Source organism: Chionomys nivalis, chromosome 22 (assembly GCF_950005125.1).
Source record: "Chionomys nivalis chromosome 22, mChiNiv1.1, whole genome shotgun sequence".
Classification (NCBI taxonomy): domain Eukaryota; kingdom Metazoa; phylum Chordata; class Mammalia; order Rodentia; family Cricetidae; genus Chionomys; species Chionomys nivalis.
The window spans coordinates 43,049,229-43,067,642 of NC_080107.1; the positions used below are offsets into that span (position 1 = coordinate 43,049,229).

Genomic DNA, 18,414 nt, shown 5'->3' on the forward strand with positions numbered 1-18,414 from the left:
CTGGGAATTATCTGCCACCTAATTAAGGTGTTCGTGCATGTTAATTAGAAATCAGGCCCAGATGTAAATGAACAGGCCAAATTACACAGTCGCTTGGCTGGAAACTGCTGAGCTCTGGTCCGTCCTCCCTTCCTTGTATGCTAATGTTATCCTTTGATGCACTCCCTACATGAAGCAGGAACTAATTCTCCTTTTAAAAGCAGTGCATTAGGTAGGCAAAATGGCAAGCTAATGAAGTTATAAATCTATAATATAAATAAAATAATAGCAGACGAATCACATTGAGGCAGAATAAGCCAGTGATTGTTGTCCCAGGCAGGGGAACACTGCGCCCCTTTTTCTGATGTACCATCATGACTTAACCTTGGAGAGAGATTCTTGACCTTACAGACCAAAAAGAGTTGTGTCTCTCCTGGCCAGCATCTGCCCTCCTGTGCTCAGCAGACTGTGAAGACAGAGGTGTCTTCAGCGACATGAGGTAGCTCCCCTTGGAGAGTTTCATCCACAGAGCACCCCTGAGTTCCAAAGTTGGGGACTCTGAGGCTCTGGGACAGCAAAAGCAAGCCCTTGCCTTTGGCACTGTAGAGTCACTGCGTGAAGGAGTTCCGGCAGAAACCGTGAGGGATGCCCTTCACCATTTGAGTAGCTTGCTTTCCTGTCGTTAAAGTGTGATTTTTCTTACGTGACCATGCAAATACGTGTCTTTTAATGGCTGTTTAAGGCAGGCTAGTGAGCTAGCTTTTCAACGGTGTTTCATTTTCTTGCTTGCAGGGCTAACTTAAGAGTTTTTTCAATGCGCCACTGACTGAAGATGCAGTCCCCCCATGTAACCATGAGAGAGCCAGAGAGCTTTTTGCACCATGCATTTTTACGATTCTTTTCCAATCCTTAGCACCATTTCACTAAGGAACCTTGAATCCAACCAGGATCCTCCTTTTGCATGTGATTCTAGATGCATCCCATGAATAGTTTGAACCCTTGTCAATGCACTTTTTGAAAAAGAAAGAAAAAAAAAGAACCACAAACGTTGTGTATGTGACCTAAAGCATGTAACCTTAAGATGTTGCATTCTCGACTGACAAATAAAGAGCTTTCCCAAATATGCTGGTGTTCTGAGGACTGTTTAATACTCTATCCTGACTCACTGGGACCAGATAACTGGTGGATTACTAAAACGGGAGTGTGCACACCTTCCCTCTCCTAGGGAGAAGCCAGGCCAAGGCAGGGTATTTCAAGTTCTTGCATGCATCGCACTGAACCAGCTTATTTTAACCTTGCAGGCAATAAAAACGAAAATGGATGAACTTAGGCCTTTGATTCCTGTGTTGGAAGAGTACAAGGCCGATGCCAAATTGGTATTGCAGTTTAAGGAGGAGGTCCAGAATCTGACGTCAGTGCTTAACGAGCTGCAAGAGGAAATTGGCGCCTATGACTACGATGAACTTCAGAGCAGAGTGTCCAATCTTGAAGAAAGGCTCCGTGCATGCATGCAAAAACTAGGTAGGCCCAGCGCCCTGCAGGTGTGGCACTGCCTGGCCCGACTCTGCCACACATGCAGGTGTAGGGAGTGGTGCTGAAGCCACAGTGCCTGCCTGGCCTCAGCAGGTGACGGCTGCATCAGGGCTTCTGGGTAGGGCCACCCAGAGAGAGCATCAAGGAGTGCAGGCAACACCCACACCAGGGCATCACCCATGTGCAAACCCCATGCCAAAGCCAGTTCTAGCCCCCAGTGAACCTCACATCATTGAGAGAGAGAGAGAGAGAGAGAGAGAGAGAGAGAGAGAGAGAGAGAGAAAAGAAAAAGATATTAGATGTCACAAATTGTCAGATGGGTGTGTGTGTGTGCTCGTGTGCATGCACGCGTGCGCTTGCAAAGGTGTGAGTGCTTAATATGCATGTGTGTGGTTCATGCATGTGTTTTTAGGATAACTTTAAAAGGGCTGGAAACACATCTCCATCCAGGCTGAGATGAGGGCTGATAAAACCCCTTGAGACAATGCATCAGGTTTAGTTGGAACTAAAAAGAGGGGGTACATTGGCAGCAGGTTTTGGATAGAAGTGGGGACCCTCAGCAGCCCAGGTGAAATGGACTGGTAAGCAAAGTGGCTTTCCTCTCAGAGTCATGTCCCCTGACAGTCCTAAGGTAGGAAGCATCCAAGTTCGCATGCCTGCCTGACTACCCAGTCAGTGGCTTTGGCCAAATTGCACATGTTGGCTATTCGGGGCCATTTCTAAATGGTACATTTCATGTCCTGATACAGTACCAGCTTCAGCGTTCCTCCACAGAGTCTGACCAACTCATTTGTTTTTATACCATGTACTTGTAAGGGTGACTTTGTCTCCAGAAAGTTTTTGTTTTGGCTCCATCTGATGCTCTGATTTAAAACATCCCAAAGAACAAATACTTTTCAAAAGCCTTGGTATGGGATAAGCAAAGGTTCCAGTGGTTAAGTACTTCCAGAGCAAGCAAAGGACCTGAGTTCAATACCCAGAACTCATGTAAAAATAATCCTAGCACAAGGGAGGGGAGACAGGTGGGTCTTAGGGCTTGCTGGCCAGTCCCCCCGTGGCTTACTTGGGAAGTAAGATGGTGAGAGACACTGTCAAGGCGGGTGACTCCTGAGAAATGCTTGAAGTTGTCTTCTGGCCTCCACAGAGCTCATACATACATGTGCCCCTACACAGACCAGCACCTGAGTGCAGATTCCTGGTGTCAGGTGGCAGAGGAATGGGAGTATTCACTAGAGAGGTCATCTCCTGGCTTCCAGGTGACTCCCCACGGCTGCTCCTGGCTTGCCCCACAAAAGAGTTTAAAGTTTTGAGCTCCCAGTACTGATGAGGTAGGAAGCTATGATGGGTACTGGGAACTAGCTGTTTTGAAGAGACACTCACAGGGACACCAAGATATCATTTTCCATTTTATATTCTTACTATTGTGCCTCATAAAACCCATGACCCATTGCGGCAGGGGCTGGTAGCCGTAGTCCGTCCATGACTGGGACTGGATGACAGCCTCTCCATTGCCTGCACATGCCCTCTAGGAGTGCCTAGGGTGCTGGGCTGAGGAACAGGCTATGGGTCTCCTCCAGTCTTCCCTTGGTTTTCCTCCATGGCCTCCTTCCCAGCCTTCCCAGCCAAGTATTTAGAGGTCTTCCTGGTCTCTGAAGAGCCCAGAGGCTGGATTTATTTCCCTGCAAAAGTTATTTCCACTGCCAGGTAACAAGGCAGGGTGTCATGCCTAAGAGAAACTAAGAAAATCATGATGGAGACCGTGGTAGGACATTATCAAGGCCGCCAAGCTAATGGGCCTTTGGGAGAGGGGGCAGCCCACACGGCTCTCCAGGTTATCCCAGCCAAGCCAGACTTCCCATCTGTCCTCAGCCTATTTTTAGCAGCTGCATGAATTTACCTTATGGCCAGGATCTTGGGGCTTTCACGTGGCTACCCTTGGACTGCTAAGACACATGTGATTCAGGAATGAAGAAAGAATGAGGCCAGATAGTCCCACCCTAGGGTGCACCAGAGAGGTGACCTGAGAAGCATGTACTTGAAGAGAAACAGCAGCTGGGGTTGGGACGGTGGGTTCTGAGCCCCAGTCTGGGAAGTCATGGGGTGCCAAACTATAAAATAGCTAAAGTAACAAGCTACTCAACAGCAGGTGCCTCTTCCAGATCCCTACCATCTTCCATCCCAGTGACTCCTGCTTTGCAACACAAAGGTACAAAGTCCTTAAGCCCTAGGGTCACTATGAGAATTTACATACATTGTTTACGTCACCAGCTCTGCACTGCCTGGCTCAGAGGAGCAGCTGGGGGTATGGTAGAGATCAGTAAGCAGGTGGGAGGGCAGGCAAGTGGGAGTGGGCATAGCTAGTAAGTGGAAGGACAGAGGGACAGAGGGAGGCATAGTCAACAATAGATGGATAGCCGGGTAGAGGACTGGTCAATGACTGATGGATGAGTAGATAAGCTGCTGGTAGAAATTAGGTGGCAGATGGTTGACTGACGGGTCTATAGATAGGTTTAGCATCTGTCCCAGGCCTTCAGCCGGAAGCGTAAGGACTAAATACTTTATGGCTTCTTAATTCAGTCTTTGCATCAGTCTTGCAGAAGAGGCTTCGTCCCCCGGCCTCCTCAGCAGCCAACTGACAGGGTGGTCACGCCCAGGGTGCACTCTGTCGTGGGCACCACTCCCTGCTGACCCAGTGGGCGGGGCTCTGCACTGGCGGCTGCGCAGTAGCTGAGTGTTACTCCTTAAACCCTCAAGCCCCGGGGGCCTTGGTGTGTCTGCTTCGCAGGTGCTTTGTTACATCCATAAGGGAGGGAAGGCTCCCTGCATCTCTCCAAGTCCCTTCTCAGAACCATCCTAAATTCCTGGCCTGCACACAGGCAGAAAGCATAATTCAAGGACCAGAGTTAGCAATTCTTCTGTTCATCTTCGGGCAGCATGCTTTTCCAAGTGTCCCATCAAGGACTTAGTTTTGAAATATCTTCCTTCTGCACTAAGCATAGAGCTTAGACATAACATGTCTTGGGCCTTTTCTGCAAAATGCAATTCCCTGCAACAAGTCTTGTCCCTGGGGAAGGGAAGAGGCAGTTAGCTGCCCAGAACCCTGGTGTCCCCTGAGAGGATGCTGCAAGGTCAGATCCTAGCAGCTCACCTGAGTAAAGCTAGAACTGGGGACCCCAACACAGGCTGCTCAATGCAGCTGCCCCCCAGACTTAGGTTGTACTGGTTCTGTAGGCTTCCTTGGTCACCATTGCCATTGAGGACGAGCTGGTATGAAGCGATATTCCTGTCATACATGCCAAGGGCTCTTTGGTCATGTTTTTGTTTTGTTTTGTTTTGTTTCTTTCTGCAGTTGGGTTGGAAGCCTCCAGGCAGCTAGGGCCAACCAAGGGGCAAAGTGTATTTTTGCTCTACTGAGGAAACGTCTTAGTAAACCTTGTGCCTCCCACTTATGAGTTACCTGGCAGCCAAGTGAGCTGTCCACACAGTGCCCACACTAGTAGAATGCTAATTGCAGGCTCCTGCCCTGGTGGGGTACACTGGTTTACCATGCTGTGCTGTGCCCCGAGCAATATGGACTCTTCAAGGGAAAAGATACCTTCCTAACACTTGAGATACCAGAATCGCCTGGTGGAGGCTTCACAGTGAGGCTAGTGACTCTCAGAGCGGTGTGACCACTTCCAGTGAGAGAGTTAAGGGTGATTCAGCGGTAGAAGCCTAAGGGAACAGAGCCCAGGATTCCGGCAACCTACAACAACCTAGACCAGGCCTGCTTCCTCCATTTCTTTTAAAGAGTGGTCCACTAGAGGCCTGGACAGGGCAAGAAGGGAAAGATAGCTCTAAGTTTATGTTCACAGGTCTGCTGTGGGCTCTGGATCCAACCCTGGGTCTGCATTAGGGCTCTTGCATCTGCATCTTGGACCTTATTCCCAGCCTGCAGACTTCTTTCCAGACAGTTCTTCTCTAGTTTCAGGGTTAAGCACTGAGAACGGAGGCCAGGGCCAAAGCTTGTTTAAGCTCACAGACCTTCCTTTCTCAGCTCTGCCTCCCAGAGATACTCATCCTGACTCAAGCTTTGAGATAGTCTGGGCTGCTCTCAGCTTGGCATCCACCCAAGAAGTGTGCAAGGCTCACGGCTTGTCATCTAGCTTGACCAAGCATCTCCAGTCCAGGACCCTCCCCATTGGGCATCATCCTTCCTGCAGGCCTCTTCCTGAGACCCCAAAGCTTTCTACCACCCCCACATGTAACCTGAGTGTGTGGCTGGAGAGTGGTACTTTCTAGAACTGGGTGTGCCAAGATACCGCCAAGCCTCTGCCATGGGCTCTCTTAGATCCTGTCAGTTTGAGAGGTCTCGGCAGAACTAGTGTGGACAGAGAACTAAAAATAACTCCCTGACTTAAGGATGGCAAGCAGCCTCCAGCCCCATGGGCCCTCGGAGCTGTGCCTGCCCGAGCATCTTAGAGAGCAGGAGACACAGTGGCCACGCCTACCTACCCTCCTCAGTCAGCACTGAAGCATTGAACGGTTGACTGCCCTGGTGACTATGCACCAGAAAAACACGCTGGGTGTGGCTGGCAGGCTGGACCTGCTGGGTAGCCTTCCTGTAGAACTCAGACATAGACCTCCTGCCACTTTCTGAGACAGTAAAACAAAACAAAACACAAAAACAGAAACGGTTGAGTAGAGTGTGGTAAGATTGTTCAAAGCCGCCCCTGGCCTGGCTGAGAGCAAAGTCCTGCACATTCTCCATCCGAGCTCACAGAAGACTGACTGGACCATCCAGGCATATTCTGGAAGGCTGAGTTTGCACCTACGCTAGTTTGCTTTCCTGGGGGCTCTGGTGATATAGTGCCTGCTTATAACTGAAGCAAATGTGGGTAACATGAAGGGTTGCCTTCACTCCCCAGAGGCTCACCCTACTGACCCCAACACTTCTCAGCTGGTGAATTGGTTGGTGTACTGAAGAGACTCTTCTGAGACCTGAGTTCCTCGTTTGTTTATGGGGAAGTAGGGTGAATGGAGGAGACCCCTTACCTGGAACAGCAAGCCCCCGATGCTTTTGTTGGCACCCCAAGGGAATGTGGGGTTCAGCTGAGGTCACTGAGATGGGTGGAATGATGACATCTTTAGGGTCTAGGCATGTGTCTGGGACCAGCCCTAGAAGCTTGGTGGGAAGTTGGGATGCTGTTCTAGAGTAAGAACAGAATAGGCCTGGCTATGGAGGCAGGGAAGGCTAGGGTCAGGGTTAGGCATCCAAGCTGGGCTGGGCATCCCCTTGAAACTGTGTCATGATCAGGTGATATACAGAAAGATGGTAGATTTCTTCAGGAGAAGCTATCCAACTGCAAAGGGACCTCCAGTGGGTTTGGGACAGATCAGTGTAAGTTGGCATCTTTAGTATGTGGCTGAGTCATGTGCTGGCCTCAAGCACAGCATGCCACTGAGTGGGAAGGATTCCTTCCACACGGGTTTCCTGCCATGCCTCCTGTGCATGCTGATCCCTTTGGACCCTAACCTGCAGGCAGTTCATAGATCATATCTCCAGGACCAGTGGGAGACCTTCTATGAGATATTACAGGGACCAGTGACTCTGTGGATGCTGGGTCTGGATGGTAGGATGGGTTCTGGGAAGAGGACTTGCAAAAGGGTTGGCTTCTGTTGGCTTTTTTCAGTTCCCACCCATTTTGGAGGAGCTTCTGTCTCCTGGCAACTCAACACCCACCCCAAGTCAACAGGAGCGAAGGAAGAAAAAGTGGGAGTGAGGGGTGGAGTCCAGCTTGGGCATCTGGCTTCCTCTGCCCAGCCTCTACAGGCAGCCCACAATGAACTCATTCGAACCTCAGAAGCATACAGTTATGCAAGTGTGTGTGTGTGTGTGTGTGCGTGTGTGTGTGTGTGTGTGAATTTGTGTGTATGCATGTATGTGTGTGTGTGAAGGAAATTTTTCTACAAACCCATCAGGGATCCTCACTTCCAACTCCTGCCAACACTGGTCAACCTTGGCTTCCCACAATGCCCTTCTTTTTCCTTACCCTTTTCTTGGTGTCTCCTCCAAGCCAGGGCTTGGGTAAGGCAGGGCAGTATGCACAGAGGCCAAGTGGGCATGCTTTGTGCTCAGCAATGGGCCTCTCAGACCCTTGCACCCAAGACCTCCATGGAGCCTCAAGCCTCAGAAGCAAGTGCTAGTGCGGGAAAACTCAAGTTCCTCCTGGAAGGGGAAGGGACAGGAGAGTGGGCACAGTGGTGGCAACTTCCTCTCCTAGTCTGGGCAGGAGTGCCAGTGCTGGAGCATCGGTGGGAATCCAGGCCTGGAGTGGCTTTCAATCCTACTGAGCCTCCCTCTGTCCAAGGTCCCCTCTCTGCGGGCTCCTGAGCCAAGTCGAGCAGTTCACCTTGTCGGTTTTGTACAATGCCTCTGTGGACATGCTCACCCCATTCCAGGCTTGGGGAGATGCTGCTGGGTGTGGAGCATGGCAAGCTGCACCCTCCCCTGGGCTTGACCCTCCCTGCTCCATGTAGGATTATCTCTGCTTCCCTATGGTCTCAGGTTAAGTCTCTCACAATCTCGCCTAAGCATCTGGATCTTCTCTGAACTTTGCAGAAACTGTGTATGTATGCTAATGTGGTCCTTGGGAGGTATCTTATAGACTTGGGGGGCGGGTCACAGTCAAGCCTGACCTGGTGGGATGGAAAAGAGGAGTCCTGCACAACAGGCTCAACCTGGAGGCTGAGAGTGGACAAGAGAGCTGCAGGATAAGGGAGGGCTGCAGGGGTCCCGTCCAAGATCCCATAGAGCATGATGCTCAACTCCCAGCTCTCCTGCCAGGGGCCGTTATTCTTGAGAGCATGGAAAACCCACAGATACGCACACACACACACACACACACAGCAGGACAGCAGCAAGCCTCCACCTGCCTAGAACCATCGGGGGTGATTCTAGGACAGACACATGCACAAGGGAGGACAGACACGTGCACAAGGAAGGTGCTCCCACAGTGTGGGGTGCTGTTACAGACTGCTAAGATTGTCTTTCTGTTTTGGGAGGTGAATCCTGCTTGGGTACAGTGTCTCCCATGGAGCCTAAATTCCCTCCTGCTGCCTGCCATGCTGCCTAAGTTCCAGCAGTCAGAAAGGACTGAGCTCTTTTGTCCCATTTCCCAGAGAAGACTGAGGCTTGTTGTGGCTAGCTCTCTCTTGTTACTGGGGCTGCCCTGGCCTCTTGCTCCCAAGGAATCATGAGACCCAGGAGGGCAGCCATTCACTGCTATGCCCTGCCCATGCTGGCCTTAATTTTTCCCTCTGGAGGAAGAGGTGGCTCCTCATGGCCAGTGGGGAGACTTGTTTAAGTGACATTATGGGCTGTTGGGCACCAGATCTGGAGGGGAAGAGGATGAAGCTCCCCCCAGCCCAGCTGTGCCCTTGTGGGGAGGGATCCAAGGCTCTCAGTCAGTTCTGACCCATGCGCACTCTGTTCCAGCCTGCGGGAAGCTGACGGGTATAAGTGACCCGGTGACTGTCAAGACCTCTGGCTCAAGGTTCGGGTCCTGGATGACAGACCCACTGGCCCCAGAAGGTGATAACAGGGTAAGTGTCCCTGGAGCTTTTAAAGGGCTTAAAAGACCTGGTCTCTATCTCTCTCCCTAGTGCCAGCCATGTCTACCTCCCGAGCAGATAGCTTCAGACTCTGGGTAGAACCAGAGTCTCCCAAGGGCTTCTTCCCAGGAAAGCTGGTAGAGGCCCCCATACAAACACAAGTGACAGACAGTGGGATGGGGAGGCTGCCCATTTGAGGACAGTGGTGGTAGTTGTGGAAGCAACAGTGGCTCTGCCCAGTGGCTGAGCAGGTACTGAGGCATCTCCTGTGCTGACCGCTCCAGGCGGTTCCCATCACTGGCTCTGCTTCCGGGGATAGAATCTATTAGGCCTTTCTTGTTTCAATGACAGCTGATTTGTACTCATTTGCCATTCCTTTCATGGCTGATAGAAGCTCTGTGTTTCTTTTTGATTTTGAGAAGAGGCTGGGTTCCTTTTTCCTGGGTGTTTCCCCCCTGGGCAAACAGCAGAAAAGAAAAATGAGCCAGCCGCCCATTTTGGGCTACTTCTCCTTCCTGGGGACTGGGCCTTGGTCTCAGTCCCTTTAGGAACTGGATGTTGGGAGTCAGAGGCTGGGAGGCCCCTTATAGAGGAGGCCTGCCTGGAAGGAGCAGCCCCAGTCTTCAGGAAGCTCTAGGGGAACTGGAAGGGGTGCTTCTGAGAATCATGGTCCTTTGATGCCGTGCAGTGCCGATCACGGCAGCCAGGATGAGCCTCCCAGGGTCCCAGCACTCCTCCCCAAGGCCTCTTCTTTTCAGAGGTTTGCAGGATAGTGGACAGAAGCAGGGAACTGGGAGCTCCTCCCTGGGCCCAGAGAAAGGAGCCTGAGATCCGAGGTCCTGAAATCTTATCACAAGAGAGACTCACATCTCTCCAAAGCAAGATTGTAGTTCTGAAAACAAGAGGTAGCTGGGGTGAGCAAAAGACCCTCTAGATGTGCCAGCTCTAGAGAGCAGTGCCACTAAGGGCTCAGTCAGCTCTAGAGGGCTGGCTGGGCTGCCCTGAAGATACCATAGGGTCAGGGATGTGTGGGCATAAGTTGTGTTCACACTGGTTTCTGGACCATGATGGTCTCATAGTTTCTCAACATTCTAGTTTGGTTTTGGCCGCTGTGATAAAAAGCAACCTAGGGAGGAGGATTTTCTGTTACACTTTCATCATTAGGGAAAGTCAGGGCAGGAGCTCAAGCAGGAACCTGAAGGTGGACCTGTGTGCTACTCCTGAAAGCATTACTTCTGCCTAAGGAACTCAACCATAGCCAAAAAATTACAGCAGGAACCATGGAGGATGCTAATTGATGGCTTGTGCGCAGCCAGCTCAGGACCTGTGATAGTGCTCCCCACGACAGGATGAGTCCTCCCATCAATTAAGGCAATCAAGACAGTCCCTTCCAGGCACGCCCATAGATCAACCTAAGGAAGACTCTTTATTCGGGTGACCCTAGGTTGGGTCAAGCTGACAATTAACATAGACAATTAACACTAACTAGAGCACGTAGGCTGTGCTAGAACCCACATCCCATCAGATAAAACCTACTTCCGCTCGAGGTTTTGTTAGGAACACCCTTCGCTACAGATGTGGATGGTACGGCTTTCTGGAGAGAAAGACAGAGCCAAGGTAGGAGGTGCTTAGAAAGCCCAGGCCAGCATGCCAGGTTCTGTCCCAACCATGTCGTGTCTAGTGACCAGCTCCGGCTTGCAGAAAAGCAGGACCCTGGCTGGGAGCAGGCATACTGTATTGGGTGCTGCTCTGAGCACTTTGGGCTCCAGCCGTTCAGAACCACATGCTCCCCACAGTGGCCCATGTATTCAGCCTGCTAAGTGACATGTCGCCTCGTCCTACCATTGATCAACACCAGCAGTGTTTGTTTTGTTTTGCTCTCTTCCAATCTCCCATTCACTTTTGATCACATACTCACAGGAGACCAATAACTTGCCACACGTGCACGCGTAGGCACACACACTCACACACTCATACAGAGAAATTGATGTTGGCTTTATGGCTTCGGAGCGGGTCACTGTGGAGGGTTCTGTGAGAATGTTAGGGTGAAACAGAGGGAAGAATTGTGTCGAGCCTGTGAGGAGGCCTCAGGAAGCTGTAGAACCCCTCGTTAGTGTGTGCCGAGGGGGCTGCGTTGAGCTAGCTCCATCTCCACTGCCTCTGTGTAAGCTGTTAGAACAAAATTAGCTTGGGATACATTTGCACAAGCCTTCCTCTCTCTGTCTATCAAGCGCCAACTGTCTACAGGCACTGTGCTAAGAAACCTCCCTCAGCAGTGAGCCGCCTGTTTGCTTGCCACAGACCCTCAGTCCCCACCAGAGGCCTTGCCCTTTTTGCCAGTGTCAGAAGCAGAAGGACTTGGTAGGAGCTGGCTGTACTTCCCGTCTTGTGCATAGACTACGTAAATCCCTACCACACTACCACAGCTCCAGAGCCTGGAGTTCCAAAGATTCCATTCTGGAATCCAAGGCTCACAGTCTTCTTGGACTGGGACACCCTGATAGAGCCATGTCCCACCCACCCCTCTTTCTTCTCCGTCACTGGTCCCCCACCTCAGAAGTCCAGTCTAACTTACACAAGACATCAGAGAGGGGGCTTGTATCATGCTCCCAGCACCCCCAGGAGGTTCATGTTCAGAGAGGTGGCATACTACTCAAACCCCAGCTTAGCTCTGTGCTTCAAGGACCTTTCCCTTCATCTAAGCAACATCAAAGCCAGCAGATGATCCTTAGAACAGAGGGTGGAATTATCCAGAAGGCTTTAGATTATGCAGATATGCTGGTGCCTGCAGCTCTGTCTGCTGGCAGCTTAGACATCCCTTCTAATCCTTCCTCAGTGGGCGTACTTACTGGGACATTCCTGGGGCGGCTGGCATCCCGCCACTTCCTCCTAGCCTCCCACCGAGGCTCTCTCCTCCCCTTCACTAACAGCTCTCTTTAGAACATCTTTTCCAAAGCTGAATTCCTTGATGTTAGCAGTTTCAGGAGGACATTTGTCAAATGCTCGCCAAGCCAGAGAGAAGAGCTAACTAAAGTCTTGTTACTAAGAAAGGCCCTTAAATAGCATCACCTAACACCTCGGCTGCATTGTAAGGTGCTGGCCAGAGGCCCTGGCAGCCCTACCCTGGCTGCCCTCCTCCCTGAAAAGCTACTAAACTTAGTACAGTTAAGCAAACCTCTCTGGCCTCAGTTTCTCATCTGAAAACGAATCCAGCAGCAGGGACACAACTTGGTTATGTGCAGGACGGTTCAGGGAGCTCCGCAGAGCCTCGGGGACCTCTGCCCTGGCAACTCAGGCCCTGGACATCCTCCCCAGGAGAGAATGGCAGAGTGAGTGAGACAGATGCAAAGTCAGCATGCTAACTGACAAAGCAGAAAGATAAGATGCACTCGGAATCAAGCCCGGATGTTAGAAGGACATCCCAGTACACCTGGGCAATGGCTACAGATCTGGGGACTTGGAAACTACTACATCTGTAAGTTTGGGTGTTAGGATATGCCACATATTCCTTTTTTCTGATCCACCGAGTTCGTTCCCTGAAGAGCAGACGTTTTAGAGGTCACTAGGCAGCTGGAGAAGGGCAATGAAAGATAAAACGTGGATCAAAGGAATCCTTGCTCATACATGGGTCACGGTGGGATTGGACTTGAGGCATGGTTCACGAGCTGGTGTAACAGTCTGGCTTGAGAAGTTACCTAGAAATAGAAGTGTGTGTTTCTCTTTTGCAGGTCTGGTTAGTTATGTCAGAATTGTCAGAGGTCAGCTATGGAGAGACAAAAATCGGGACCAGAAGAGTGAAAGTGGGGTGGCTTTTCTTCCACTGGTCCCCTCTACTTACTAAGCGGCTGTCTTGCCTCAAAGGCAGCTCTGCTGGTATGTGGGCTTATATAAGGGTTAATAGTGCATGATGGCACTCGTGTTCTCCAAATAAAGTCATGCAATTGTGCAGGCATCCTGACACCCTGTACTCTGCCCTGCACCTTGTGCTGAGCATCCTTGGAAGAACCCTTAACCCTTCCAGAGGACATGCAAACCAGCAACTATCACTGGGGTCTCATCCCAGGGCAGCACCAACCCAAGCTGAGTGAATTTGGTCTAAACCATCAGGTCTTGGAAGGGACAGAGGACAAGGGCCTTTTAGCGGGGGAGGTCACAGTGCCGAGGGGAGGAGCAGCCACTGTGGAAATGGGGCTCTTTCCCATGAGGTTCTCCGGGTTTTGAGTTGTGAAGTTCTCCTCTGCAGAATGACCCATATCCCAAGCTGCCTCCCGAGCATGTGGTTAAATATTCAGCCTCTAGAGTCTACTCCCCTGGTGCCTTCTAATCTCTGTTTTCAGAAAGTGGTACCACTGGCCTTTGTCTGATTTGCCAGTGTGTGGGAAACGAGACCATTTAGAGATCCTTAGACATTGGTGTCATCTTGTTACACACGGGACCCAAGAAACACAGAAACCCATCCCTAGCTCTCCACCACAGAAGGCCCACTCCAAAGCACCAAGGAGGGGCTTACTCCAGAGGGGGACAGGGAGGGCTAGCAGAAGGTGCTTCAAGCAGAAGCTGCAAAGAAATAGAGAACTCCCTGTCCCACGAGGCAACCCAGTGAGGGCACAGTGAGTGGGTGGCTTTCCCCCAGAGACCAAGAACATGTCCCGATCCTCCAGTACTCCGTGACCCATATCACTGAGGGATGGTCTGAGAGACATGGGATAATAACAGCCTCGAACGAGACTCCGTTGTTGTCGTTGTTGTTTTTAATCTCATTAAAAACAAAAGGCACATCTGCTTCTGAGCATCTGAACGGATGTCTCAGGAACACAGTTGTTGGTTTGGGGGGGGGGGTTGTTTTGTTTTGTTTTTAACAAAAATGTCGCGCCATGCCTGAGAGCCACCGCAGCCCTAATCCCTGCTCAGCTTTCCCAGCTCTCCGTGGATAAAACAGCTGCCTTACTGCCAGGCAGATAACGCTGCCAGATCTCCTCTCTTAGCCCTGCCCACTTCTCATTTGCTACAAAATTGCTTTAAATGACTAAAGGTTTTTGTTCCCAGTATAGATGGTTCTCGGGTCAATTGGCGTACAGAGTCATAGGAAATTCATAGGCAATCACTTCCTTTGTAACCCTTCAAACTCAGGCCTCAGTCATTTTTTTTCACTTGGTTGATTTCTACGGCTGGGAGTCCCGTGTTCCAGTCTGAAAAGTGTTTTCCGCAGATTAGGGAATGAGCTATTGCTCCCCACAGCAAACCAAAGCCCCAGTTAGTTATCTTTCCCTGCACACACACCCCCACCCCTGCCCAGCATAGTCGATGAGTCAGACTGTACTTCAGTAACAGCCCAGTGGATTGGAGAGGACTCGCTCACAGTGTCCCATCCTTACGCTGGGAGATGCTCCTTCCCAGTGACCTTGAGAGCCAGTTGTCACTGCAGAGAGAAGCTCCCCAGTGTGTGAGCATCGTCTTAGCAGCTATACCCTTTACAAGGCTGACTCCAGCACTGTGTCCCTGCTTTGATGACATTCCCAAGCCCTTGGCCGGGATCCAATAGCGAGCCAACAGTGAGATCATTGTCCTATAACATGGCACCAGAGGGGGCTCCATCTGGGGTCCTGGTGGGGTTTCCATACCAACCACTGGTGTATATTGCGTAGACTGGCTGTGCAGTGTGTATGTGTGAGACTCCAGAGCCCCCAACTGCCTGTCCCCACTTGTGTCCCTCCACTGTGTCCTACCCTTCCCAGGGGTTTGGAAAATAGGTCTGAGTGGGGGCCGGGCAGGAGTCCAGTGTTCTTGAAGGCAGGACAGAATGTGCTATAGTCTTGATGACTCTTCCAGGTCCTTCCGTTTTAAGTTCCCACACCCTCCTGCTGTGGGACACTGACGAAGTCTGCTCTCCCCACAGGTTTGGTACATGGATGGTTATCACAACAACCGCTTTGTCCGTGAGTACAAGTCCATGGTGGACTTCATGAACACAGACAATTTTACCTCACACCGTCTCCCACACCCCTGGTCAGGCACGGGCCAGGTGGTCTACAATGGTTCCATCTATTTCAACAAATTCCAGAGTCACATCATCATCAGGTTTGACCTGAAGACGGAGACGATCCTGAAGACACGCAGCCTGGACTACGCTGGCTACAACAACATGTACCACTATGCCTGGGGTGGCCACTCAGACATCGACCTCATGGTAGACGAGAATGGGCTCTGGGCTGTCTATGCCACGAACCAGAATGCCGGCAACATTGTCATCAGCAAGCTGGATCCGGTCTCGCTGCAGATCCTGCAGACATGGAACACCAGCTACCCCAAGCGCAGCGCCGGCGAGGCCTTCATCATCTGCGGGACCCTCTACGTCACCAACGGCTACTCGGGGGGCACCAAGGTCCACTATGCTTACCAGACCAATGCCTCAACCTACGAGTACATTGACATCCCCTTCCAGAACAAATATTCCCACATCTCCATGCTGGACTACAACCCTAAGGACCGCGCCCTGTATGCCTGGAACAACGGCCATCAGACCCTCTACAATGTAACCCTCTTCCACGTCATCCGCTCTGATGAGTTGTAGCTCCTGCTTTCCCAGAAGCCCAGGGTCCAAGTCCTCTCCCAGGGGACATTTCCATGAAATAGCTGCCAAAATGATTCCAAGAATACTAACAGCCCTGATTTTGTGGAATCAGCGTGATTCTGACGCCGAGGGATGGTGTCGCCTCTATGTTCCTCCTACTCATGCAGGTGGACCTCAGATTTCCGAAGAAACCACCATGTATGCGGATGGAACTGCAGCTCAAGGCTCCCTGGCTGTCCCCATCCCTCCTCAGCCCTCTCTGGTCAACTAACTCAAAGAAGCAAGGCGATGACTGTTGGCCCCTCTCACCCAAGAACAACCCACTGTTAGGATTGCATGGACATTTTCTTAGGTCGTGATCAGCGCGATGATGTGATGGCCACTCCCCCCTCCCGGAGCCTCCCCGCCCCCAACCCCCCCCCCCCCCCCCGCGGCGCTCGGTGTAGGCTGCTTCAGCCCACATGTATCGCAGCTGCCTTTTTCTTGACTGTGTTGTTGTCTCTTAGATTAACTGTGCTGAGACTCCCGGTAGCTCATGGACCCGTGTCTAGTGCTTTCCCGAAGCGATGGTGGGTGTTCGTAGAGTGAAGTTGCCGTACCCACGTTGTTGAACTTGCGTACCCTGTAGCTAGGTCGTGAGGTGTCCGTCTGTTATCCCCCAAGGTGGTAACTCCGTGTGTTCAATTTATGCAATGAATGTTGTCATGCGATGCCGTAGTTTGGATTGATAAGTGGATGGTTTCTGTTTCTAAAAAGAAAAAAAAAAATCAGTGTTTGCCCTTATAGGAGACATAGTCAAGTTCATATTGATAACAACCCAGTGGAATTCTCTTCTTGTCAAGTTATCCGAATCTTGTGACCTTGGATGGGAAGGACGCATCTTGGGAAACATCAGTTTCCAACAGGAAGGAACTCCCCAAGGATAGCCATGTGTGGAAAAGTCATTTTTTAAGAAAAAATAGGTAAAAGAGGGCAACTTTGTACTATTCAGTTATATGAGGAACAATAAAGTTATTAGGAGACAGCCTCGCTTTGCTTATTGTGTGACAAGAGAGATGAGCTGGGTGTATGATCTTCACAGCTACCTTCTAGTCTGGACCCCAGCCTCCCAATCCCCAAAGCCAGAAAGAGCTTGGCGTTTCCCCCGACTTAGCTGCCCCAGGGGCTCCCACCCCTCACTTACTCTTCTCTCCTGGAGCAGGCACCCATGCCAGACAGCCCCAGTGCCATTGGTTGTCACCAGCTGAGACCCCACTGATGCTAAGCCAGTGAAGGTGAACCTACCCTACTTCCAGGCCAGCCTTTTACCAAGGGTTGCCAGAGATCTATGTAGGGGTGCCTAGTCATCCCTGGGACCCCTAGATGTGTATATCATGGCAATTCCAAGGAGCTCAACATGCAGATAATGTCCTAGGACACCCAGGTGGATCCCTGTGTCTAAGGAAGTCCTGAGGTTCTTGCAGGACAAATCACAGCCCAGGCAGAGAGCCTTTCTAGAATGCCCTGGAATTTAATGCCAGCCAGAGAAGTGGCGGCTTGAGAGGAGCTCTCTCTGCCCATGGTGATGTACCTGGCCTTAGATCTGACAAGATGGCTTCTGTCCAATGTTCTGTGTGGGTTGGGGTGTGATTGCTATTTCATCTCCCCTCACCTCCACAGTTGGGCACCTGTCACCCCACTTGGTGTGGACAGTGACGACATGGTTCAGGGTGTGTGTTCACCAATCAGTGAGCACACTAGTCTCCCGCATTCCCATGTATGTCCATGAAGCTGGCTGGTCCCCAGGCAAGATATTGACAATACCCTGAACAATCTGATGCCCCTGATGTTCAGCTTTGCCATGGAATTGAGAGTCTGGGGATGTCTACAGACAGACAATGATCCTGGTGCCCACTGGAAGTTGGCAGAACTGCATGGTGAGCACCTAGAAAGAAAGTAGCTATGGACATTTTGAGGATGGTGTCCAGCTTGGTCATACTAGGCATTCTTATTACCTGGCCCTTGACAGAAATTAGAGGAACAGGATAATGATGGAAAGGGATCTGGGAGGCCTCCAGAGGGGTGCTGAGCCTTGAACGGCCAGGCCTGACATGGTGTTTTCAGCCACTGCTCCTCCAGGTACTACAACCTGGACCCCAGGCTCCTTCCTTAGTGATTAAATGGGCTGCTCATACAGGTGACTGATCCAGTCTTTGAAATTTTGATATGATGTTATCTACAAAGTTCAATTACAAAAAAAGTTATAAAAAATCTCTTAATACTTTAAGTGAATTCATGATTTTGATGTGGCCACATTCATAGCTGTCATCAGCCAAATGTAACCAAGCTCAATCTGTAGGTTGAGCAAACTTAGTTTCCTTAAGAGACAGGACCCACTTTGGCCCTCTCTCACTGTGTTCACCAGACCCCAGACATGGGGTCCTAGCTTGCTCCCTAAGGGGGAGTGGGGTTAGCCATCAAGTCTCTGGATTACCCTCCCCCCTCCACATACACACCTTAGAGATGTCCGCTTTTCCCCACCTGCCGGAGCATCTCCCTCCCACAGGCTCCCAGACTTCCTGTAACTAATCTCATCCAACATATTCTAGGATCTGGGAGAGGTGGTTTAGGTATCCAAAATAGGTAAGTCTCCAAATGCAAACAAAAAAAAAAAAAGAAGAAGAAGAAAGAAATCTCTTCTCTTGCTTTCTCTTCTGCCTGGGAATTCGCAGGCTCCACCAAGAGGTGACAAGGAGGAA

At 50.9% G+C, this 18,414-nt stretch overlaps 1 protein-coding gene across 3 annotated transcripts in view; it reads left to right on the plus strand.

Moving 5' to 3' along the window:
* Olfm1 (olfactomedin 1) overlaps window positions 1–16,700 on the plus strand; it is a 37,697-nt gene extending 20,997 nt beyond the window's left edge. For 2 of the 3 annotated variants that reach the window (XM_057754545.1, XM_057754544.1), the window contains exons 4-6: window positions 1,281–1,500; window positions 8,990–9,096; window positions 15,002–16,700. In XM_057754545.1, the coding sequence (XP_057610528.1) occupies window positions 1,281–1,500; window positions 8,990–9,096; window positions 15,002–15,676 (1,002 nt within the window). In that variant the 3' untranslated portion in view covers window positions 15,677–16,700. Of the gene's footprint in view, window positions 1–771; window positions 1,103–1,280; window positions 1,501–8,989; window positions 9,097–15,001 lie in introns of those variants that run through there. The other variant, XM_057754547.1, reaches the window with a different exon arrangement.
* Window positions 16,701–18,414: the final 1,714 nt, after the last annotated feature.